This window comes from Muscardinus avellanarius (assembly GCF_963383645.1).
Source record: "Muscardinus avellanarius genome assembly, chromosome: 10".
NCBI classification, from domain to species: Eukaryota; Metazoa; Chordata; class Mammalia; order Rodentia; family Gliridae; genus Muscardinus; species Muscardinus avellanarius.
Window position 1 is genome coordinate 110430690 of NC_137796.1, and position 25880 is coordinate 110456569.

The window sequence follows — 25880 nt, forward strand, 5'->3', positions numbered from 1 at the left end:
GGCTGAGACAGGAGGATCGCACGGGTTCGAGGCCAGCCTCAGCTACTTAGTGAGGCTTTCAGCAACTTAGTGAGACCCTGTTTCCAAATAAAATATTAAATAGGTCTGGGAGTATAGCCCGGAGGTAGAAAGCCTCTGGGTTCCACCCCCAGGACCACCAAGAAAAAAAAAGGTAGAGAACAGAGATGGTAATTAGACTCTTTTTAGGGGTAAAAAGGAAATCAAATCTCTGGAAATTGCTCTAAGGGAATTGAAGAACTGGGGCCAGGCGGTAGTGCGCACCTGTGCAATCCTGCTTCAGCCTTGGGGTTACGGTTGTGCTCCACCATACCTGGCTTGGCGTTGGATTTCAAAAGAATAAAACATGTAGAAGAACATAGAATGAAAGGTAAAGAGGCCAGGATCCCCAGCGCCTCAGTTTAGCTGTGATGTGTGTGTGTGTGTGGCTGGCATTGAACCCAGGAGCATTTTGAAACTGAGCTAAACCCCAGCCCGTTTTGCCTGTTTGTTTTCAGACAGTCTTGCTGAGTTGCCGGGGCTCTCCTGGAGCCGGGGCTCCTCCGCGGTCGGCCTGCCGAGTGCCGGGGTTACAGATGGACATGTTAAAAGAGAGCGCTCTGAGCGGCACCGGCACGTCTGTGAGGGTTTGTGGCTAGAGGAACCTGTGGCCCGGTGACGGCAGAGTTCAGCTAATCGCTGCGGCAAAGCTCTCGCATCACACGCAGGAATTACCAGAACAAAGTGTGGCTTACCAAGAGATGCCGCTGGAGACACGGGGATGTGCTCCGCCTACCCTGGCGTCTGCTCTTCACTTCTGTCATCTGCTCTAGGATTCTCTCTTTTCCTTGGTTTCCGAAGGGTACTGGGAATTGAACCCAGGGGTGCTCCACCACTAGATACATCCGCAGCCCTTTTTTTTATTTTGACAGGATATGGTCAAATTAACTCAGACTTGGGATCCTCCCACTGTAGCCACCTGGGCAATTCCTTACAGCTAATTAAGATTTCTTTGAGTATTATTTCTGGGAGTGAGAAGCATTGTGCTACGACTTTGGGTATAAAATTTTACATGTATATTTTCATATTATTTTAGGAACGAAGAAACCCCATCTTTAAAATGCTTTTTTGTCCTAGCTGGGCATGGTGGGGCACGCTTGTAATCCCAGTACTTGGGAGGCTGAGACAGGAGGATCGCAGGTTTGAGAAGCGCCTCAGCAAGTAGTGAGCGACTCCAATATAGTGAAGCCCTGTTTCAAAATAAGAATAAAATAGGGTTGGGGTATAGCTCAGAGGTAGAATGCCCCTGGGTTCATCCCCAGTACCAAAACAAAAGCTTTCTTTTTCAGCCTTTTAAGTACATGTTAATGTCAAAAATATTTTGAGCTTAGATCGAACACATTTCAGATTTTATCCTCAAACTGCAAACACTCCAGCTGTAAAGGGGAGTGCCTGGAACTACTCCAGATGTTATCACGGGGTGCTGAAGCCAGTCACCTGGGCCTGGATACCCCAGTCTCATTTACTGTTTACTGGCTGACTAGTGACACAGGTTGTGGGAAGCCCCCGGCCCCTCACCTGTCTCACCAGGTCACACGGGGTAGTCAGTGGGTAGTCTCTTGCAGGGCCGATCTGTGTGGAGTAGACACTGTTGTCACCTCTTCAGTCCCGCAACCCTTGCTGCCTTTCCCTTTGCACGGAGCTGGCACATCGCACATCGTACACATGGCTGGGCTCCCAGGTGCAGCGAGGGGAGCGCCTCCGGCATCCTTTAGGCTGTCTAGGACCCACCGTAGGAGCTGTGCCGTTGTCGACTAGTCTTCTCAAGCTGCCAGGCGTCTGGGTTATTTCCAGTCTTGTCCTTGCAGTAATGAATAGCCCCGTGTAGAGACTTGCAGGTCTGTAGAAGAGATTCCTGGAAATGAGATTACTGGTGAAAGGCATGTGCATTTATAATTTTAGTTCCATCACATTTTCCTCCAAAGGCTTGCATGTTGGTTAAGTCTTAAAATCCTAAAAGTTGCTCCGCTTAAACATTCCTGAATGTTTTATGTATTTTCTTCATTAACACAGTCTAATAATTCACATTCAGGTTTTCTACAGCTAGTGATTCTTCGTCATTTTGCTCCTCTCAATCTGATTTATCTATCCTTTTCCCCCTGTGGTGCTAGGGATTGAACTCCCTCCCCGGGTATTCTACCTCTGAGCCACACCCCCAGTCTTTTTATTTTTTATGTTGAAACAGGGTCTTGCTAGGTTGCTGAGAATCTGGCTGGGCTGCCGAGGCTGGCCTTGAACCTGTGTTCTCCTTTCTAGCATCCCAGTACTGGGAGACTTCTCTTTAGTGGGGTACTCTTGGACTTACTGCATTGATGTCTGTTTTGGGCTCTCACTTATCCCACCCGTGTCCGTACAGTAGCACCCAAGTTTGCGTTCGTGTTGAGTGCGCTCTTTGCCTCTTCTCCTGACTTCAGCTGGGTAGCCTGCATGGACTGCTGTGCGGCCAGGGAGCCTGGAGGCCGGCACCTGGGGTCTGGGGCTGGTGTCTGCAGGGTTGGGTCCTGGGTCGGCCCCACTGTCCTTCCTCCAGCACCCTTCTTGCCAAGACAGTCCGCAGGGTGGCCAGGCAGCATGCAGCGCCTCCGTGGGGTCCCAGCACACAGCAGTGAGCCCCACGCTGCCCCAGACAATTGCGGTAGTGTGCGGGGCTTCTAGGTCGCTCACTGATCTGGTGGTGGCTGCCGCTGCGACAGCCGCCTTCCCTTTCACCCTGTACTGCGAAGGCTTCTGCTCCAGCCTTCAGGGCTGAGGGCGCCGTGTGCTGAGGAAATTGGCCATCCTCAGGCTCGACTGTCGACCGCACTTCCCTTGTGACTTCTGCAGGTGCACAGCGAAGCAGGGGGCTGGCTGCGTTTCCACGACCGGATGGCTTAGGGTCCAGACAGAACTGTTAGGCAGCTCTGTCTTGGGGCCTTTAAGTGGAAGGTCAGTGGTAAACTTTGAGCAAAGCACGATTTCCTGATACCCCATGCCAAGTAGCCCTGCCATGCGTGTGAGAATGGACAAATCGATCGCTAAGACTTTGACAGTAAGTTATCACATGGAGTACCTTTTCCAAGACAGATTATTCTTCAGAATTGTTTCCAATTTTGGTAAGCTTTGTAGGTATTTTCCCTGACTTACATTAAAGTTCCTAAAGTTCTGTAGTTTTATTTCAGTGAGTTCATCTTAATACCATAGCTTGGTTTCCTTCTACTCAACTTCAATCTAGTTCATGCAGTTTAAATATATGTTTATTTATTTTCTAGGCAGATTTCTATGTAAGAGTCCCTCTGAGCTGGGCTCGGTGCTGGATGTCTGTAATCCCAGTTCTTGGGAGGCTGAGACAGGTTCATGGCCAGCCTCAACAACCTAGTAAGACCCTGTTTCAGAACAGAAATTAAGTGGGGATGGTGGTATAGCCTGGAGGTACAGTTCCCTGAGTTCAGTCCCTACCACCAAAAAAAGAGGCCTCCTAGATGGATCCTTCCATAAAATGAATATATGTCCCATAACAGTACATGGGCTTAATAAATTAAATTAGCTTATAGCCCTTCTATTTATACTATAAACAGAGCCCTTCTATTTATACTCTACCAGGTGCTAGGATTTGGGCTTTATTATTTTTCTGTCATATGCTGTGCTTTGATGAACTCACACACTGTGTGTGTGTGTGTGTGTGTGTGTGTGTGTGTGTGTGTGTATTGGGAATTGAACCTTGGGAATTTTACCTTTGAGCTACATCCTCAGGTGTATTTACTCACTTTTGAAACAGGATCTCACTAAGTTTGCTGAGGGCCTCGCTAAGTTGCTAAGGCTGGCCTTGAACCGACTGTCCTCCTTCCTCAGTCTCAAGTACTGGGGATTACAGGCGTGTGCCATGCTGAACAGTGTTTGAATGGACCTTAACAGTGATCTTCCCCAAGAAGCCCATTCCTTATTAGAGCACTTAGTGTGTCCAGTCCACATGTCTGCGTAGTGGGGTCCTTCCCGCGGTTACATTCGCACCGTCTGGAGGAATGCTGAGATCTTGGAGGGCTTTGGCCTGGCAGGCCGCGCTGGTGAAACGGCCAGTTTGTGTGTGGCTGCTTGGTTTGCTGTCTCCCACCCCTGCCTGTTCAGGGTCTTCTTTCCTCTTTTCTCAGCGTCCTTTACTTCAAAGTCTGCTCTGGGCTGCCTGTTACTTGATGTCTTCTGCTTGGCTGTGAAATACATGTGTATGTTACTAAATTAGGTTTGTGACTTGGTATCAATGGGTTGTTTTCCTCAGACTGTAATTCTTTGGAGAGACAGATTGTGTGTGTGTGTGTGTGTTACTGGGGAGTACATTCTGGGGGTGTTCTACCTCTGAGCCACACCTGTAGCTCTTGATATTTTTTACTTTGAAGTGGAATCTTGTGCCGGGCATGGTGGCGCACAATTGTAATCCCAGCATTTGGGAGGCTGAGGCTGGAGGATCGAGGTTCGTGGACCTCCGCAACTTAGTGAGACCCGGTTTCAAAATTCAAAATAAAGAATAAAAAATAGGGCAGGGGGTGCAGCTCAGAGGTCAAATGCCCCTGGGTTCCATCCCCAGACCCGCAGGTAAAAAAGATAAAAAAGAAAAAAGAAATGGAATCTTGCTAAGCTGCTGGTGTGCTGACCTCAAACTTGTCAGCCTCCAGTCTCCGCCTCCCAAGTACTGAGAACATAGGTGTGCATCCCTGCACCCAGCCTGGGGAGGCTGGCTTAAATAAGCCCAGTCAGACCTTCACAGAGGGGATGGCCTTGCTTCCCTGCAGGGAGGGGTGGCGAGGAGGCCACCGCCCCGCCCCGCCGAATCTCCATTGGATGAGGGATTCAATGGGAGGAGGGGCAAGACTTCTGCTCATATCAGATCCCGGTACAGGATGCAGTAAAACCTCATTATTCTATACTAATTAGAGGGTGGAGTGTGCATAAAAGAAGCCTGAATTACAAGACTTTAGAGTTTGCTTTAATTATTTCTTAATAGTCATTATAAAAGAAGTTAGATGTCTTGGGAACTTGTTTAATTGCCTGCATACAACTTATTTATAATGGCATACATGCTAATCAGACAGTTCTCTCTCTTGTATTTTCACTTTCCATTTTTGGAGCGTTAGTCTATTATATATTTGTATATAATCCCTAAGAATTTTCAAGGCCAGGTTAGCTTTAATTCTACCAAAGTTGCACAGGTCGTCAGGTGTACCATGGAGATGGGTGGCTGCTAAGCACCGTCCCCGACTGGGCGTGGGAGCCAGGCCCTTGCCGGCGTGGCGCCGCCTGCTCGCTCAGGTCTCCGCTGCCTTGGGGGTGACGGTGACCGCCGTCACCGAGCCCTTCTCCACCGCCGCGAGCCCTGCACACCTGCAGGCGGGTGCTGTCCCGCTGGCTTTCTGCTTTCTGGTGGGGAAGTGCGTGCAATCGGCGGGTGGTGGTAGTTGGCAGTTCCGATCTGAACCTGACCTGTGGTGCTCATGGCCCAGAGGCACTTCCTGTGTGGTGTCCGATTGGTATTGCCCCAGTGAGCGCACCGGCAGAGCCAGAATGGTCTCCAGGTTTTCTAAGAATACTTGCCTGTGGAGTATCTACCCTCTGTCTTCAGCGTGCCTTGCCCTTGTTAGAGCCAGCTTTTTTTTTTAATCTCAGCTTTTATTGTCAAGCTTTTCTTTTATTTATTTATTTATTTATTTATTTATTTATTTATTTATTTATTTATTTTGCGGGTCTGGGGATGGAACCCGGGAGCGTTTGACCTCTGAGCTACACTCCCTGCCCTGTTTTTTATTCTTTATTTGAAACAGAGTCTCACTGAGTTGCAGAGAGCCTCACTAAATAGCTGAGGCTGTCCGCGAACCGCGATCCTCTGGTCTCAGCCTCCCGAATGCTGAGATTACAAGCATGCGCCACCACGCCCGGCTTATTGTCAAGCTTTTAAATTGACAAGTAAAAATTTTTAATTTTATTATATACAGCAGAATGGCATGAAATATATGTATATATTTTAAATATATGTATTTCAAACCATATATATTTCAAATCATTCTATCTATCTATCTATCCTAGAGCCAGGCATGGTGGCACACACCTATAATCCCCAGTACCTGGGAGGCTAAGACAGGAGTATCACGGGTTTGTGGCCAGTCTTAGTGACATAGCATGATTCTCAGCAACGTAGCAAGACCCTGTTTTCAAACAAAAAAATTAAAAAAGGGCTGGGGAAGCTGGATGTGGTAGCGCATACTTGTAATCCCAGCACTAGGGAGGCTGAGACCTGGAGGATCGCAGTTCGCAGACAGCCTCAGCTACTTAGTGAGGCCCTCTGCAACTCAGTGAGACCCGGTTTCAAAATAAAAGAATAAAAATTAGGGCAGGGGGTGTAGCTCGGAGGTCGAATGCCCTTGAGTTCCATCTCCAGACCTGTTAAAAAAAGGGGGGGGGCTGGGGATGTATGGTAGATGCCCAGAGTTCCATCCACAGTACCATGGGGGGAGGGCAGGGGGGAGAGAAAAGAAATATGTATTCTCTAGAGAGTGGCTAAGTCTAGCTAATGAATGTGTATGTTATTTCACATATGTCCAGTTGTGACTTAGGAATTAAATTCTTTTTGTAATTTTTCCCAAGGTGGCTAAATAAAAGTGTTCAGTTTTGAAAGACTTTAGAGCAGCAAACCAAAGCCCTCTGCAAAGCTCTAGAGAAGGCAGACCTATTCTCACAAGGAACAGGGATGCTAGAGAGAAGTAAGTAGCGGTGGGGAGAGAAGCTGCTCATGGGAAGGGCTCACATGCTTGGAACTAGAGAAGTGTGAACGTGTAACAACAGCATCCATACTAACCCACAGCCAGGAGTGATGGCGGCGCACGCTTGTGATCCCAGAACTCGGGGCTCACACAGGAGGACTGCAGGTTCCAGACCAGCCTCTGCAGTTTAGCAAGACTGTTTCAAAATGAAAAGAAAAAGCTTGGCGTAGTGGCACACACTTGTGATCTCAGGACTAGGAAGACTGAGACAGGAAGGATCGCAGGTTTGTGGCCAGCCTCGGCTACTTAGTGAGGCCCTCTGCAACTGAGTGAGACCCTGTTTCAGAATAATAAAAAATAGGGCTGGGGGTGTAGCTCAGAGGTAGAAAGCCCCTGGGTTCCACTCCCAGTGCCACAAAGGAATGAAAGAAAGAAAAAAGCAAGCACGCACGCAAGCAAAGCCTGGCCTGGTGGCACAGGCCTGTGATTCTAGTACTTAGGAGGCTAAGGGAGGAGGACAGCAGGTTCGAGGATGGCTGTAGCAACTGGTGAGACTCTCTCATCTACAGTTTATTTCTCACACTCGGGTTTTTTCCTTTTGACCCAGGGGTGCTCTACCACTGAGCTGCACCCCTGGCCCTTGTTTATTTTATTTTGTGACAGGATCTGGCTGGGTCATTGGGATCCTCCTGTCTTAGCCTCCCAAGTACTGGGATCACAGGCGCGCATCACCGTGCCTGCCCTCCACTACCATTTCTTACCCAGGTTCAGTGTCTGTCACCCTTAGGATCAAGGTTCATTGATGCTGAGGTGTAGCCAGAGAGTGAACTATCCTAGCTAGACCAGTCCCTAGAAGAGAAAGAGTGTAAAGAGAACACTGTACTATTTCAAGAGAAGTCCTTGTTTTGTTTTCAGAAGGTAGTAATGTTAAGATTACCACTGTGTATCATTGACTAGCCAGGCCCCTTGTTAAAGCTGACATTGTGTGTCTCCTCTGCAAACTGGGATTTCACAGGTGTTTGCTGAGTGTCCGATACATACTGAGCACTTTATGCCAGGTGCTGGGCAGCAGTGGCGAGCCAGGCACAGGACCCTGCGTTCATGAGCCTGTGCGAGCTGTCACGTGAAGTAGACACTATGATTTTAATTCACACAGTATGTCTGTAGAGTACAAGAGTTCATACTTCTGGCCAGCAGAAAATAGGAAATGGTTTGTGCATGTTTTAATAGAAAAGCCAGCTCTATCAATATAGAAAATTGGGTGTTCCAAATGTAATTCAAAGGAAAGAATAAGGTCTTAAGACAGACTTTGAGAAAACCTGAAGCAAGGTGTGTTTTGTGGATGATTTGCTTGGCTGATGCATTTAAAACTTTACAAACATAATTTTTTAAAATACTATTGGCTGGATGGGCATGGTGGCACACACTTGTAACCCAGTACTTTGGAGGCTGAGACAGGAGGATCGCAAGTTTGTGGCCACTTCAGCTACTTGGTGAGGCCCTCTGCAATGTAGTGAGACCCTGTTTCAATATAAAGAATAAAAAATAGGGCTGAGGTGTAGCTCGGAGATCAAATGCCCTAGGGCTCCATCTCTAGTACTGCAAAAAAAAAAAAAAAAAAGAAAGTTATTGGCTGGACAGAATGATCGAGCCACTTCCCTGTGGTCTTGTTGCTTTGAGACGGAGTTTCATGATGTGGCCCAGGCTGACCTCGAGCTCCTGGACTCCAGCGAACCCCCCTCTCGCTTGAGCCTCTGAAGGCGTGTGCCACCGCGCCCGGCTCATCCTGGTGTTCCCTTCTGTAAGATGAGGAGCGTTTTCTCCAAGGAACTTGTTTAAGGTGAACACCGCAATCTGACCATGGTACATAAGAGTGGGCGCAGCTCCTGCAGGGTCGGTCTGGCTTGCCCTCTCAGCATGGTCACCACCTGAGCGGGGCCTCTGTATGGGCTGCTGGTGTGGGTTTCTCGACTAGTAGCAAAATGTCCATCAGTAGCCTTGCTTGGTCATGACTTTCTGTCCTGAATAAAGCCTTACGTTTCCCTTCTTTCTCATTGAGCTTCCCCAGACTGGCACGTGTGCGACAGAGCGCGGAGAGCTGCTGCCTCTGTTTTCTTTCGTATCAGCTTATGGGAGGGTGGGCTCCAGGTTGGTGGCCAGAAAGCCCCAGAAGAGAGTATTCTTGTACCAAGTCATGGGGTGTGCCAGGCAGTGCTCGGTACTTAGTGTGGGGCTGGGAAGCCTCCTGCTAGGGCAGGGGCCCTGATCTCGCGCAGCCTTCCCTTTGAGTCCACAGGGCCTGGTGATTGGCAGAGGGGGCTGCCTGGAGTTGGAAGTGGAAGCTCTCATGGAATCTCAGCGTCGCCGTCTCAGCCTGTGTTGGGGCGCTGGTGTGCCAAAGTGCAGCCAGGCTCTGTCACCGCGTCCTGCCTGCCTTCTTCACTCTCCTTTGTCAGGTTGTTGGCTTTTTGCAGTACTGGGGACGGAACGCAGGGGGCGTTCTACCTCCGAGCTACACCCCTGGCCCTAGTTTTCTTCTTACTTTGAAACGGGGTCTTGCTGAGTTGCAGAAGACCTCACTGAGTAGCTGAGACTGGCCTCCTGTCTCAGCCTCCCAAGCACTGGGATTACAAGTGTGCGCCACCACGCCCGGCTTCCTTTGTCGGTTTTTTTGAACTAGAGAATAGGGAAAGTGCTAAAAAGGATCATACACAGCCTGTCTCTGTCTACCTGCATGCATGCGTGTCTCTGCCTCTCTGTACTGGAAATTGAGTCTAGGGGCAGTTCTGCCTCTGTGATACACCCTACTTTTTAGTTTTTATTTTGAAGTGGGATCTCACTAATTTACCACCACTGACCTCAAACCTGCAATCTTTCTCAGCCTCCCAAGAACAGGGATTATAGGCGTGGCCATTAGGTTTGGTCTTGTCCTGTCTTTAGAAAAAAAAAAGAAAAGAAAAGAAAAAGGAAAAAACTACACCTAGTATATTTGGTATATGTGTTTGAATTGCTGAATAAGGATGTAAGAATTAACTTTCATTGTGCCTAAACATCTATTAGTTATCTTTGGACTGAAATAGTGACCAAGATGGACAAAATGCGACAGACCAATCAAAACCAAGCACTCACCTGGAAAAGAGCCCCGCCCCCAACTATAAACACTGCCTGTCAGTTTGTCCGGGCCTAGAATAGCACAAATGAAAATGGCAGCTCTGACAATGGGGTGGGGGTGGAGGGAGTACTTTTTTTTTTTTTTCTGTACTGGGGATGGAACCCAGGGCATCCTACCTCCGAGCTGCACCCCAGCCCTATTTCTTATTCTTTTTTTTTTTTTTTTTTTTTTTGGTGGTACTGGGGTTCCTGGAAGCCCTTCTACCTCTGGGCTACACTCCCAGACCTATTATTTTAACATTTTTATTTGGAAACAGGGTCTCCTAAGCCAGCGCGCGGCTGGCTTCGAACCTGCGTGATCCTCCTGTCTCTGCCTCCCAAGCGCGGGGATTACAAGCGTGCGCCACCACGCCCGGCACTTATTCATTATTTTTGAAACAGAGTCTCCCTAAGTTGCAGAGGGGCTCACTAAGTAGCTGAGGCTGGCTGTGAATCTGCAGTCCTCCTGTCTCAGCCTCCCAAGCACTGGGATTAGAAATGTGAGCCACCACGCCTGGCAGGAGGGGGACCTTTGAAGTAAGGACTTAGGTTTTAGTGAAAAGGTTCTGTAGGATATTATGAAATAACCAGCATAGATGGCGCAGGATGCCTTAGTCGTGTGACACTGGAATATTCCATTTGCTTCACAGATGAAGAGATTAGGCAGTTAGCCGGGGACACGGCCAGTTGTGAAGCTAGCATCTGAGCTCCTGTGCTGAGCTTTTGTACTGCTCACTGAGCCAGGGACCCTGGCATGACCCCGTGAATCTGTCTGCTGTTCTCTCGCCCTGCTCCTGGGAGGAGAACTCGGGACACGAAAGAGCCTGTCACGAAACTTTAGGTTTAAAATGATTGGCGTGTATTTGCTGCTTGTGGTTTACACAGTCTTGGCATGGTCTCTTCATCCCCACCCTACGCAGATAGGAAGGAAAGTGGTCTTTATCACAGTGTTCTGCTTTCTCAGTTGCTAAGGCTGACTTCAAACCTGTGATCCTCCTGCCTCCGCCTCCCAACTCCCAGGATTATAGATGTGTACCCCCGTGCCTGGCTGGAGAGGGGTTTTGTGTTTGTTTTTGTGGTACTGAGGATTGAATCCAGGAGCATTCTACCTCTGAGCCATACCATTAGTCCTATTTTCTATTCTTTATTGTGAAACCGGATGTCACTAAGTTGCTGAGGCTGGCCACGAATCTGTGATCTTCCTGTCTCAGCCTCCCAAGTACTGGGATGACAAGCCTGCCCCACTGCACCTGGCACTGAAGAAGTTTTTTTTTTTTTAAACTTTGTTTTATGTCATTTGTATAGGGAGACCTTAGTTAATTTTCAAACTAAGAACAACGTAGCAACGTAAAGGCTGTGGGTTGACCGCAGAAGTGGGGCAGTCTTTCTGTGCTCTCTCATGGCTCTCTGCTCCACCCAGGATCGTTCAGAATGACAGGTCCTGTGATCCTGAAGAGGCACCCAGACGAGGCACCAACAACTGGCTCCTGTTCTTAAGAAATGTCGGTTATGGAACACAGAGTCTGAGGAGCCTTCCTGGATTGAATGGGATGACGGACCTGACAGCTGAAACGCTTGGCAATCCAGAGTTGGGCTTCGAATGGAAGATGAGTGGGACAGAGGGCAGTGTTGGGACCTCCATGGGGTTTTAGTAAGGGCAGTACGTGCAGTATACACTCAGTGCTCTACCTCCTGAGCTTGACCGGTGCGCTGCGATTGTGTGAAGGAGGGTGAATACGCAGTTCAGAGGAGGCAAGCGTTCTGCTCTTGCAGCTTGTTCTTAGGGGCTCTGCAGAACCTGTGTGTGTGTCTGCGTGGCAAGCAGTACCTCATTCCTTGTAATAAGGCGGGTAGAAAGAGGTGTGTTAGAGGTGGCTTCCTAGGCAGATAGTACAGAGAGCTTTGGGGGCTGCAAAGAGGGACGTCAGTTCTGCAAGGATGGCCTGAAGAAAGCCTGCACTGTCCCTGTGTTTATCTGCCCAGGGCTGGGGTGGGATTTTCTAGACCAGTAAAACACCCAGAAGAAAGGTTACCGATGTGAGCACGTAACGGCTCGCTGTGCTGGTGGCTGGACAGTAGGTGCCCGCTAGGCCCCGTTCGGATGGTGCGCCGTCTGCTCAGGACTCTGAACTTCATCTCCAGCCATGCTGATATATCAGGATGCGTTCAGCTGCGATTATTTTAAACTCCAGCGAAAATGATTTCAACCATACGAGTATTTAAAAATGCTCATGTAATAGGAAGGGTCCAGGGCTGGATAACTCAGGAGCTCAGATGTCACTAACTTGAGTGTTGGCCTTTTGTGGTGCGTCCAGTCCTTAGTGTGAGAGTGGTGGCAGATTCTTCCTGGTTACAGGATTGTCAACACAGGCCTTTGAGGAAATATGGGGAGAAAAGGGAGATTTCTTTCTGAGCCTCTCTTCCTCTTAGGAAAGAAAACATTTTGTTTATGGTTTTATCTTCCTTTGGGATGATTGTCTGTTTCTGTGCTGTGTCTGTTTATACTCAGGAATTGATGTCCTTATCATTTTGTATGATTGATATTTTGTAGATAATACAGATAACTTTTGTTATCTGTATTATCTCTTTTGTTTTTGTGTATGTGGTACTACGGATTGAACCTGGGAGCATTCTACCTCTGAGCTACACCTCCAGCTCTATTTTTATTTTTTATTTTGAAATAGGGCCTCGCTAAATTGCCAAGGCTGGTCTTGGACCTGTGATCCTCCTGTACTTAGCCTCTTGAATACTAGGATTACAGGTAGTGTGCCACCATGCTCAACATCTTATGTTATTTTTAACTTTTTAGTGTCTGTAAGTGTCTTTATTATATTTGGTAGCTTCATCACTAATTGAGAAATCACTTTTTGGGGGGGGTCTGGGGTTGGAACCCAGGGGCATTCTATCTTTGAGCTACAACCCTAGCCCTATTTTTTATTCTTTATTATTTTTTTTCTTTTCTTTTGTTTTTTTTTTTTTTTACATTGCTGGAGATTGAACCTGGGTTTCATGTATGCAAAGCAAGAATGCTACCACTTAGTTTTACCTTCAGTCACCAGAATTGAGGTTTTTGAGGTTTTTTTTTGTAACGGTACAGGAAATTGAATCCAGGGACATTCTACGTCTGAGCTACAATCCCAGCCCTTTTTAAATTTTATTATTTGGAAACAGGTTGCGGACAGACTTACTAAACTACTGAGGCTGGCTTCAAGCCTGAGATCCTCCTGTCTCAGCTTCCCAAGTACTGGGATTACAAGTGTTGTGCCACCATGCCTGGCTCCAGAATTTAGTTCTGATGTAGAGGGAGAAGCAGAATTTCTGAAGTAAGATAAACTATGAGGGAAGGAACTGGACGTGGTGGTGCACGCTTGTAATCTCAGTACTTGGGAGGCTGAGAAACATGTTTCTTTCGGGGCGTACTGAGGCTTGGACACAGGAATAGTCTATCTCTGAAATAGACACCGCAGCCCTTTTTAGTTTTTATTTGGGAAGAAGGTATTGATAAGGTGCTGTATCCAAGCTTTATTCTTTATTTTAAAACAGGGTCTCACTGCGTTGCAAAGGGCACACTTGTAATCCCAGTACTTGGGAGGCTGAGACAAGAGGATTGCAGTTCACAGACAGCCTCAGCTACTTAGTGAGGCCCTCTGCAACTTAGTGAGACCTTGTTTCAAAATAAAGAATACAAAATAGGCTTGGGGGTGTAGCTCAGAGGTAGAACACCGCTGGGTTCTAGTCCTAGTACCACACACACAAAGTTGAGCTTTCATTTCCTGAAATTGCTGTTAATCCGACATAATATCCATTTACTTTTTTTGTACACACACATTCTTTTCGGGGGACTAGAAATTGAACCCAGGGGCATTCTACCTTTGAGCTATACTGCCAGCCCTTTATATGTTTTGTTTTGAAACAGGATCATGCTAGGTTGCTGAGGCTGTCCTCAAACCTGCAGTCCTCCTGTCTAAGCTTCTCAAATACTGGAATTACAGGTATACACAACCATGAATGGCCTTCTACCTATTTCTTCTTCTTCTGGTTAAACCGAGGAACATTTTATCTTCCAGCCCTTTTTTGAACAGGGTCTCACTAATTTGCTGGGGGTATTGATAAGTTGCTGAGGCTGGGTTCAAACCTATGATCTTCCTGTCTCAGCCTCCCAAGTATTGGGATTACGGGTGTGCACCACCATTCTTCATGTACATTCTCTGTGTGTGTGTGTGTGTGTGTGTGTGTGTGTGTGTGTTACTGGAGATTGAACCCAGGGGAATTCTACCATTCTACCTCTGAGCTATACCCCAGCCCTATATTTTATTCTTTTTTTTTTTTTTTTTTGGTGCTACTGGGAGTGGAACCCAGAGGCTTTCTACCTCTGGGCTATACTCCCGGACCTATTTTATATTTTATTTGGAAACAGGGTCTCACTAAGTTGCTGAGGCTGGCTTCAAACCTGTGCAATCCTCCTGTCTCAGCCTCCCAAGCACTGGGATTACAAGCGTGTGTCACCACGCCCAACTTATTCTTTATTTTGAAACAGGGTCTCACTAAATTGCAGAGGGCCTCACAAGTAGCCGAGGCTGTTCTTGAACCTGCACGCCTCCTGTCTCAGCAGCCAAATACTGGTATTACAAGCAAGTGCCAGGATGCCCAGCTTCATGTTAAAAGCTTTTTTTGTGTGTGTGGGGGGACACTTGATATTGAACTCAGGGCCGTTCTACCTCTGAGCTACATTCCCAGCCCCATTTTATTTTGAAGCAGGGGTCTCACTAAGTTCAGGAGGTCTTCACTAAATTGCAGAGGCTGGCTGCAAACCTGCCATCTTCCTGTCTTAGAATCCCAAGTACTAGCCGGGCGTGGTGGCGCACGCTTGTAATCCCCACGCTTGGTAGGCGGAGACAGGAGGATTGTGCTGGTTCGGAGCCAGCCTTGCTGGCTTAAGAGACTCTGTTTCCACATAAAAATGTTAAAAAATAGGTCTGAGAGTGTAGCCCGTGGGAGTGTAGCCTGGAGGTAGAAGGGCTTCCAGGAACCCCAGTACCACCAAAAAAAAAAAAAAAAAAAGAATCCCAAGTACTAGGATTGCAAGCGTGTGCCACCACACTCAGCTCTTAAAAGTGTTTTAACAGCCAGGCATGGTGGTGCACGCTTGCAGTCCCAGTACTTGGGAGGCTGAGACTGGAGGATCACAGTTCAAGGACAGCCTCAGCTACTTGTGAGGCCCTCTGCAACTTAGTGAGACCCTGTTTCAAAATAAAGAATAAAAAATAGGGCTGGGGGTGTAGCTCGGATGTCAAATGCCCCTGGGTCCCATCCCCAGACCCTCAAAAAAAAAAAAAAGCGCGTTTTAACATTTTAATCTCGTGAGTCTGGACCTCCTGTTGCTGCCCTTTAATTTGTGTGTCTGCGTTCTCTCTCACACCACACTGTTGCAGAATGTGATGAAATCTAGGAAGACTGGCCCTTTCATCTTTAACATTTCTTATTTCAAAACCTGGAAAATTTTTTTCTGGTTTAGTTTTCCCGAATGAAGTTTCAAGTCATTTTGACATTAGTCTTAAGACGTGCTAGTGTTCTGTGCATAGTAACAGATGACAGTTGGAGAGATATTATGGCTTCTTCTTTTCTCATTTCCATTTCTGTTTAATTTCTAGATTTTGGATCATTGTTTGACTTGGAAAATGATCTTCCTGACGAGTTGATCCCCAATGGAGGAGAATTAGGCCTTTTAAACAGTGGGAACCTTGTTCCAGATGCTGCTTCCAAACATAAACAACTGTCGGAGCTTCTTCGAGGAGGCAGCGGCTCTAGCATCAACCCAGGAATAGGAAATGTGGGCGCCAGCAGCCCTGTGCAGCAGGGCCTGGGCCAGGCGCAGGGGCAGCCGAACAGCACGAACCTGGCCAGCCTGGGTGCCATGGGCAAGAGCCCTCTGCACCAGGGAGACTCGTCAGCCCCCACGCTGCCCAAACAGGCAGCCAGCACCTCTGGGCCCGCCCCCGCGGCTTCCCAAGCTCTGAATCCTCAAGCACAAAAGCAAGTAGGGCTGGTGACCAGCAGCCCGGCCACGTCGCAGACCGGACCTGGGATCTGCATGAATGCGAGCTTCACCCAGACCCACCCAGGCCTCCTCAACAGCAGCTCCGGCCACGGCTTGATGAGCCAGGCCCAGCCAGGGCAGGCGCAGGTCATGAACGGGTCTCTCGGGGCCGCTGGCAGAGGAAGGGGAGCTGGAATGCCGTACCCTGCTCCGGCCATGCAGGGAGCCGCAGGCAGCGTGCTGGCCGAGACCCTAACGCAGGTTTCCCCGCAAATGGCTGGCCACACCGGGCTGAACACGGCGCAGGCAGGAGGCATGACCAAGGTAAGTGCGCTCAGGTGCTTAAGTGCTCCCTGCCTAACCGGGGCTCTTCCCTCCACGCACCGTCGTACCGTGGGACACGCAGCCCTTCCTGACCCGCCTGTCAGGCTTTGCCTTTGCCGCTTATACGTGGAAGAGATACCTTTGTCATCTGGAGCCCTTCCTTGCGAGATAAAGATCTGCCCCATGTCTTTAAAATGAGAACTCTTAAAGAAGCCACCAGAGTAGCCTGCAGGTCAGGCAGTTGGCAAATACCAGGGAATGCCTTTGAGCCAGTTGCCAGTTTTCAACCTCTGAGGAAAATGTGTAGAAACAGCTGCAGATTGAAAGAGGCAGCTTCTGTTGAGAATCAGCTTGTTTTGCATCAGCGGATCTGGTAAAAGATGCTTTTCTACCTCACTGTACCTAAACGATGAAGGCCTTTATACCGCCTGGGAATGGTTTACTCTCATGGTCTCTGCTTCATTCCTGAAGAAGCTGTGTTCCAGGGCCTTAGCTACTTGCCATTGTTGCCAGAGAAGAGGTCGGGCAGAGCCGGGCAAGCACGCGTGGGCCTGCGGGTCCAGTGGAAGCACACAGCAGTGGTTCTCAAAGTGGTTCCTAGACCAGTAGCATCAGCCTTACCTGGGGCTTGTTGGAAAGGTAAACCGACTGACTTGGAAACTGGGAATGGGGCCCAGCACTCTGAGCTTTGAGAAGTCTCCAAGTAGCCGTGTGTGGTGGTGCACACCTGTGATCCCAATACTTGGGAGGCTGTGACAGACAGGAGAATCACAGGTTCAAGGCCAGCCATAGCAACTTAGACCCTGTTTCGAAGTAAAAAATAAAATAATGTCTGGGGATGTAGCTCAGAGGAAGAACGCCTCTGGGTTCAACCCCCAATGCAACCAAAGAAAAAAACGAAGCCTCCAAGTGTTTCTGAGGCCCGGCAAGGCAGAGAGTTCTGCCCGGGAAAGGCCAGGGCTGGGGTTGCCTCGCAGCTGCTGTCTAGAGCAGGATCTGAACTTGCAGAAGAGGGAAGGCAAGTGCCAAGCTAGATGCGAGACGTCTGGGAAGATGGAGGCTGGCAGGGGGAGCAGTGCAGAGGAGGAGACGCGGGCTGATTGCCACCGGAGTGACGAGCCCCGCAGAAGCCCTGGCCAGAGGCTTCGAAGGGGCACCACAGGCACCTGTTTTCAGTGCAGGCCGGCAAATTCCAGAACAGAACAGAGTTTGTGCTATTCTTGGATTTTATTAGTCCTAAAAAGGGGAAGGGAGAAATGAGAGTAGGACTCGGTTTCCTCACACGGCTGGGTCCGAGGCTGTGACTTGGGTAAGGAGGTGATGCCCACGTTCAGATGGCATTGGTTTCTTTTGAAACGTTAGTAGAGGGGAATGTAAACTTAAATGTTAGTTGTACCTGACATTTGAAGAAGGTCTGGGTGTGACTGTGCCTTTTGGAGTTGGATTGAGATTTCTCACTATTGTGTAGATTGGTATCTGTGCCCTCCCGATTCACTCTACTCCACACTACCTGGTTAAAAAAACCTTTTATTTTGGAGGATTTAAATCACATACAGAAGAAGACATAATAGCATAATGCAGTGATTCTTTTTTTTTTTTTTTTTTTTGTCCCAGGATTCCTGAATGGTCTTATAAATTACTGAGGATCCCAAAGAGGTTTCTTTATAATCAGTATTCGTGGAGAATTTTAAAATACAAGCCCATATTCTTGTGTGTGTGTGTGGGGGGGGTATTGGGGATTGAATTCAGGGCCATTCTATCTCAACTATACCCCCAGCCCTGTTTTTTAATTTTGAAACAAGATCTTGCTAAGTTGCTGAGGCTGGCCTCGAACCTGTGATCCTCCTGTCTCAGACCCACAGTTACGGGAATACAGACATGCACCACCATGCCCGGCTAATATATTCCTTTTTAAAATACAAAATGGAACCAAACTGCCCTTGTTATTTTTCAGTGTGTATATTTGATTTCGTTTTGGTTTTTTGATACTGGAAATTGGACCCAGGGGCATTCTCTCTCTGAATTACACCCCCAGTCTTTTATTTTTAATTTTGAAACAAGGCCTCACTAAATTGCTGAAGCTGGCCTTAAACCTGTGATCCTCGTGTCTCAGCCTCCCAAGTACTGAGATCACCTTGTTTTACTTGACAGTACACCTTAGATGCCTTTCCAGGTTGGGGCACACAGATTTTTCTTTTCTTTGCCACTGATAGCAAAGTATTCCATTATATGACGAACCGTAATTTATTTGCCTAGCCCTCTGATGCCGTGCAGTTGAACTGTCCTCAGCGCTGCATGAGCACATCTTTCCATAGGCATGTCCACATGTGTCATGGGATAGATCCTGAGGACTGAAATGATTGGGTTAAAGACTTGGCTAAAAGTTTTGTTTTTAGCAAGTAAGCCTGCACTGGGCATGGTGGCACATGCCTGTAATCCCAGTACTTGGGAGGCTGAGACAGGTGGATTGCAAGCTCAAAACCAGCCTCAGCAACTAAGCGAGGCCCTCCGAAATTCATTGAGGCCCCGTTTCAAACTTACAAAAAAAAATAAATAAAGTAACAGTGCATATGATTTAATAGCACTTTCTCCAAAACAGCACTAAGAGAATTGAAAAAGTGAATCTCTCTTAATAATAGCTTGGTTCTCCCAAGCTATTTATTTCCTATCTATCCTGTCAGAGAGGATATCCTGTCTGTACACGTGCGTGTACCTCCCCTGAACATAAAGAGTAGTACTATAGCATGACATCTGTCTGTGAGTCCACTCACCACTTAACAAGCTGGAAGCCTTTCAGGTTTCAGACAGCTGTCAGTCATTCCTAGGTCATTCTTAGCTCCTGATTGGGTATATTTTAACTTATTGGCCACGTACCCAGTGGGCTAGACATTTAGACTTTCCCAGTGTTTTACTGTTCTCACAGTGTTGTTTCACATGTGTACATACATCCTTGTACTGCTGAGTCACTACTGGATACATTCTTGGAAATAGAATTTTTGTATTAAAGGATACTGGTATTTTAAATAAAAACAGCCATTAAGAAATACTCTCCAAAAATATTGTGCACATCATACCGAGAGTGAGTAGTCCCTGTCTGAACCCTGCCAGCACTGGGTGTTGCTGGGTGTCAGTATTTTTACATCTGTTTGGTAAGTTGTCTTTATTAGAATGCCGTTTCATAAGCTCATGGATATTTGGGTTTTGCTAATCGCTCACATTCTTTGCCCATTTTTCTATTGGATTGTTTCCCATTGTATTCTTATTGGTTTATATTCTTAATATTATTTGCATGTTAAAGGTTTAAATATCTTTTTTTTTTTTTTGCATTTGCCAAGTCTGTTTACCAGGAAAATTAGTCACATAGGTTTACAATATGATAATACTGCTTTTATTAATTATATGTTTTATTTTTATGGAAACAAATGTATCCATTTTTTTCTCTTTTGATTTTTAGGTTTTATATTATGTTCAAAAATCCTTTCCCAATTCTAAAATTACAGATGTTCTCTTGGGCTAGGTGCGTGGACTGTGCCTGCAGTCCCAGCCACAGCCACTGAGGCAAGAGGATTGTTTGAGCCCAGAAGTCCAACACTGGCCTGGTTAACATAGCAGGACACTGCCGAAGAGCGGGGTATAACTCGGTGGCAGAGTGTGTTCTTAGCAAATGTGAGGCCCTGGATTCAATAACAAGCACCAAAGAAGAAAATTCTAAAAAAGACAAATATTCTCTTGTATTCTTCTCCTGAGTCCTTGAATCGTTTTAGTGGTACTGAGGATTGAACCCAGGGGCATTCTACCTCCAAACTACAACCTACATCCCCAGCCCTACTTTTTATTTTTATTTATTTATTTATTTTATTATTTTTTCGGTACTGTCGATGGAACCCAGGGACATTGTACCTCCAAGCTGCACCCCCAGCCCTATTATTTTAGTCTTTATACTTTTGAAACCGGCTCACTGAGTTGCAAAGTGCCCCGCTAAGTAGCTGAGGCTGTGTGCAAACCAAGATCCTTTGGTCTCTGCTTCCCGAATGTGTGCCACCACGCCAGCATCTTTATTATTATTATTTATTTATTTTTGGCAGGTCTGGGGATGGAATCCAGGGGCATTTGACATCCGAGCTACACTCCCTGTCCTATTTTTTATTCTTTATTTTGAAACAGGCTTTCACTAAGTTGCGGAGGGCCTCAGTAAGTAGCTGAGGTTGTCCGCGAACTGCGACCCTCTGGTCTCAGCCTCCTGAATGCTGGAATTACGAGTGTGTGCCACCATGCCCGGCTATTATTGTTATTATTATTATTACTATTTTTTTTTTAAATTTTGGAACCCTGGGGCATTCTACCTCTGATCTATACCTCTAGCCCTATTTTATATTCTTTGATTTGAAACAGGGTCTCTTAAGTTGCAGAAGACGTGACTGAGACGCTGAGGCTGTCCTTGAACCATGATCCTTCTGTCTCAGCCTCAATGGGATTACAAGCATGCACCACCGTGCCTGGCTTTATTCTTTATTTTGAAATAAGGTCTCGCTAAGTTATAGAGGGCCTCACTAAGTAGCTGAGGCTGGCTGGAAACCTGGGATCTTCCTGTCTCAGCCTCCCAAGTACTGGGATTACAAGTGTGCGCCACCACATTCTTGAATCTTTAACTTGATTAATTTTGATGATAGCAATTCAGCTATTTTCCCCAAGTCATAGTCACCCCTGTACAGTTTATTTGGATTTTGATAACCTGTCTTGGAATATGCCATTTTTTATATAATTTATTCACTTTTCAGATACACAGGGTTTGGGTTTAATTCTGGACTCTTTTTAATTTTATAATGTTTGCTTGTTCTGTGCCAGAAGCTTACTGTCTTCTCTGTACAGTGAATTTTAGTACCTGATGGGGTGCTAGTTATTTCAGATGTGTGGTTCTCATCCCTGCCTCAGCCACTTAGGCCCTTTGCAATGACTGTGTTTCAAAAATCAAAAATCAATGCCGGGCGTGGTGGCGCACGCTTGTAATCCCCGCGCTTGGGAGGCAGAAACAGGAGGATCGCGCAGGTTTGAAGCCAGCCCCGCGCGCTGGCTTAGGAGACCCTGTTTCCAAATAAAAATGTAAAAATAGGTCTGGGAGTGTAGCCCGGAGGTAGAAGGGCTTCCAGGAACCCCAGTACCACCAAAAAAAAAAAAAAAAAAAAAAAAAATCAAAAATCAAATAGTACTTGGAGGTGTTGCTCAGAGGTAGGATGTTCCTGGGTTCAACCTCCAGTACCACACACACACACACACACACACACACACACACAAGAATTACCTGATGAGTTTTTAAAAATGTGTTACCTGAATCCCACTGCAGACCATTGAAGTTAGAATCTCTTGGTATGGCAAGTACATTAATAATTTATAGTTTCTCACATGATTTTCATAGCATGCAGGGATTAGAGCCGCTATTTTAGATATACTTTCCGACTTTTAAAAATCTTAAAAGCAGACTCCCCCCAAATAAAAGTAAATATTTAAGAAAAAAACCTTGAGATTTGGTTGGGATTGTGTTGAGTCTTTTTATAAATCATTTTAGGAGAAACGTGACATTTTAATGGTTCCGTGGCTTCCTCAGTCTTTTAATCCTGTACACAGAAGTTATGTCCCTCCCTTTATGGAATCTGATGTTGCTGAGAAGCATAGTAGGTTTTCTTGGACTAGGGCATGATTTCCCGAGCCTGTTGGTTTACCGTGCCATCCTTTTCTGGGAGAAATTACTTGGTGTTCCCCTGAGTGTGTCCACTGCTCCCTTGTTTTTATTTTGTGTCCCCAGTTGCAGCTAAGGCTGCGTCCCTCCTGGCGGGCTGTCCCTGCTTTGAGAATCTCTGGTCTAGGTGTATACCTTTCTAGTTTATATCTGGATGCAGTAAGGGTTGCTCTTGTTATTGGAATGAATTGTATTTTTTACTGTTTTGATGTTGTGTGAAAGATGTCGATGTGTCTGTGTCACTGGTAGTCTGGCTGTATGGATTCTCTTACTCATGCTAATACTTTCTTGGGTGCTTCTCTTGGGTTTTTGAACTAGACTACTGATATTTTGTCTTTTCCTTGCCAATATTTTTACCAGTGTTTATGCTTCTAGGCACTCTGTCTTGTTTCTGGCTTACTTGGAGATGTAGCTAGAGTTTTATTAAGTATAATGTGAATTTTAGTTTGCAGTCAGTGGTAGATATCTTTTTTAACTACGGGCATAGTCTATTTCACATTTATTAGATATTAGATTTTTTATTACATTTCTTTCTGACACGTGTGACAGTTACCTTGGAATTTTTGTTTTTATTGTATTACTCCAGGTTTCCTCGTGTCAAATTGAAAGTTAATGCATTATTGGATTTTGTGTTTCATTTAAAAATGTTGTTTCTCACTAATCAGCAGTGAGATGGGCCTACTTGTGCTGTTATTTTTCCACCATGTTGTGGGGCCTGGTCCAGCAGTTTAGAAATCTTTCACATTTGTTCTCTGGAGAGTTACGGATGTCCCTGGATTCCATCCCCAGTACGGCAGGCAGGCAGGCAGGCAGGCAGGCAGGACAGGTCTGGGGGTAGCTCAGAGATAGAATGCCCAGATGCTACCAGACACTACCTAGCATTGGCATCATCTTCTTGAAGAATCACGAAGCGTCATCTGTACAGCTGCGTGTGCCTGAGCTCTTTGTGTGTGTGTGGCACTGGGAATTGAGCCCCAGGCCTTCTACCTCTGAGCGTCACCCCCAGCTGGATTGTTTTATTCTTTATTTTGAAATAAGGTCTTACTGCTTCAGAGGGCCTCCCAAGTTGCTGGGGTTGGCCACAAACCTGCGGTCCTCCTGTCTCAGCCTCCCAGTACCGGGAACACCAGTGTGTGCCCCCACTCCGGGCCTGAAGCTTTTTTGTTTTGTTTCATTGCCCTTCTTATCTGAGGAAATTGAGCCTTACCCACCTCCTCTGAGGGCAGTGCATTAAGTTTCCTTGACTTCTGGATCTCTTGAGTTATCTTATAAATATCTATTGATCTGCCCCTTCCTGTAGGGGGGGTACTAGGGATTGAATCTGAACATTCCACCTCTGAGCTACACCCCCAGCCCTATTTTATTTTTATTTTGAAAGAGGGTCTCACTGAGTTGCGGAGGGCCTCACTGAGTAGCGGAGGCTGGCTGTGGACCCATGAACCTCCTGTTTCAGCCTCCTGAGTACTAGGATTACAGGTGTGCATCACCATGCCTGGCTTGACTATAAGTATTTAGAAAATCTAAATTTACTTTGGTTTTGAGAAAAGCTAAAAAATGTATCTTGTTTAGTCTCGATTTTTTTTTTTTTTAAACAGGGGAAGTAGGGACATTGTGCTTTTGCAGCCCGTGTTGCAGGTTAAGAAGTGGATGCTGAATAACTTGGTGATCACACGGGCGTGAGAGGCAGCACTCCCTTTCAGCCGCACAGTCAGCTGCAGGGCCTCTCGGTCGCTAACCTTGCAGCCTACTCTTGGGGTGGTTTCACAGTTTATTTTGTGGTGCTAGATATTGAACCAAGGGGCGTTCTACCTCGCAGCAATTCCCAGACCTATTTTATTTTGAAACAGGGTCTCTGCCAGGATGAGTAGCACAGCCCTTGTAATCTCAGTACTTGGGAGGCTGAAATAGGAGGATTGTAGGTTCAAGGCCAGCCACAGCAACCTAGCAAGACCCTGTTTCAAAACAAAATTTTTTTTTAAATGGAGGAAGGAGAGGGACTTAGCTCAGAGGTAGAATACCCCTGGATTCAGTCCCAAATACCAAAACAAACAAACAAACAAACAAATAAATAAGGAAAGGGGCAATAAGTAACAAACCGAAACCTGAGATCATGCTGTTTCAGCTTCCCAAGTGCTGGAATTACAAGTGTGTGCCAGCATTCCCTGCTTGGTGTGTGTGTTTTAAGGTAGCATGTTCTAATTTTCTACTAAAAATAACCCTAATACTTAGCCTGCAGACGGAAAGCAAAAAAGATTTCTTAAGGAAGGATGCCAGGTATGGAGGTACACACCTTTAATCTCAGTACTTGGGAGGCTGAGATATGAGGATCACAGGTTTGAGGTCAGCCTCAGCAATTTAGCAATATCCTGTTTCAAAATGAATATTCAGAAAGGGCTGAAGGTATAGCCTGAATATAAAATGCTCTGGATTCAATCCCCAGGAGAAAAAAATAAAAAATAGTAGAGTCAAGTTAGCTGTTAAAGGAGTGACTAGTCTTTCTTCCCCCCCTTCTTTTTTTTTTGAGTGTGTGTGTGTGTGCGCGCACACGTGTTACTGGAGATTGGTTCTTCTATCATTTTTTTTTTTCTGGGGATGGGGATGGAACCCAGAGGCATTCAAGCTCTGAGCTACACCCCCTGTCCTATTTTTTTATTTTTATTTTTATTTTTTTGGTACTGGGGTTCCTGGAAGCCCTTCTACCTCTGGGTTACACTCCCAGACCTATCTTTACATTTTTATTTGGAAACAGGGTCTCCTAAGCCAGCGCGCGGCTGGCTTCGAACCTGCGCGGTCCTCCTGTCTCCACCTCCCAGGCGCCGGGATGACAAGCGTGCCCACCACGCCCGGCCTTGGATCCTCTACCATTGAACTACACCCACAATCCTTTTTTATATTTATTTATTGATTGATTGATTCTGGAAATTGATCCCAGGGGCATTCTACCTCTGAGCTACTCCCCCAGCCCTATTTTATTTTTATTTTTAAGACAGGGTCTCACTGAGTTGGTGAGTCTCACTACTTGCTGAGGCTGTCCTCAGACCTGCTCTTCTCCTGTCTCTGCCTCCCAGATTCTGGGATTACAGGCGTGCGCCACCATACCTGGCATCTTTTTTATTTCTTATTTTGAAATAGGGTTTTACTAAGTGCCTACACCGGCTTAAAACCTATGATCTTCCTGTCATAGCCTCTGAAGCACTAGGCAGGGGTGTACCTTAGAGCCTGTCTCCACCTTCTCTATTTTGGACAATTGAGAATTTCTAATATCTCCTATTAGAAAAAAATGATACTGTTTATCATTTTAAAGTAAATAAGTAAATAAGTAAAATAAATAAGTAAAATAAAGTAAAATAAATAAGTAAATAAGTAAAAATAGGCCTGGGGGTGTAGCTCGGAGATCAAATGCCCCTGGGTTAAATCCCTAGTACCCCAAAAAAAAGTTCACAATAAGTCCAAAATGTTTTTTTAAGGGTCCTGGAGTACAGCTGAGGTATAGAATGCCCCCGGGTTCAATCCATAGTACCCCCCCCCCCACAAAAACAAAGCAAGTTCACAATGGGAATGGTCTACAGCATTAAACTACACAATGTAGTGAATAATGTGGAGGTATACAGGTCTGCAAGCAGCTTTCTGGTTGACATGTTGCACGGTCTCATACTGTCTTGGTAACCTTAGCATGACAGCAATGGGAATGACCCTAGCCGTCCTTTACACAATGGTTCCTGATGTGCCACGCTGCCTATAATCACCCATGAATTGTCTTTTTTTCTTTTTGCTGCATTGCAGTTACACGCCATAGAGTCAGACTGCTAAAACATACACGCACACAAACATTTGTTGTGTGCTTTCCTCCCTGCTC

General features: G+C 46.4%; 1 protein-coding gene across 2 annotated transcripts in view; it reads left to right on the plus strand.

The window, feature by feature from the left end:
• Window positions 1–25880, plus strand: part of CREBBP (CREB binding lysine acetyltransferase) — a gene marked incomplete at both ends in the record, with an annotated part of 162171 nt that overhangs the window by 14552 nt on the left and 121739 nt on the right. For both annotated transcript variants that reach the window (XM_080702425.1, XM_080702426.1), the window contains one exon: window positions 15581–16290. In XM_080702425.1, coding sequence (XP_080558551.1) covers window positions 15581–16290 — 710 coding nt within the window. The remainder of the gene's footprint in view (window positions 1–15580; window positions 16291–25880) is intronic.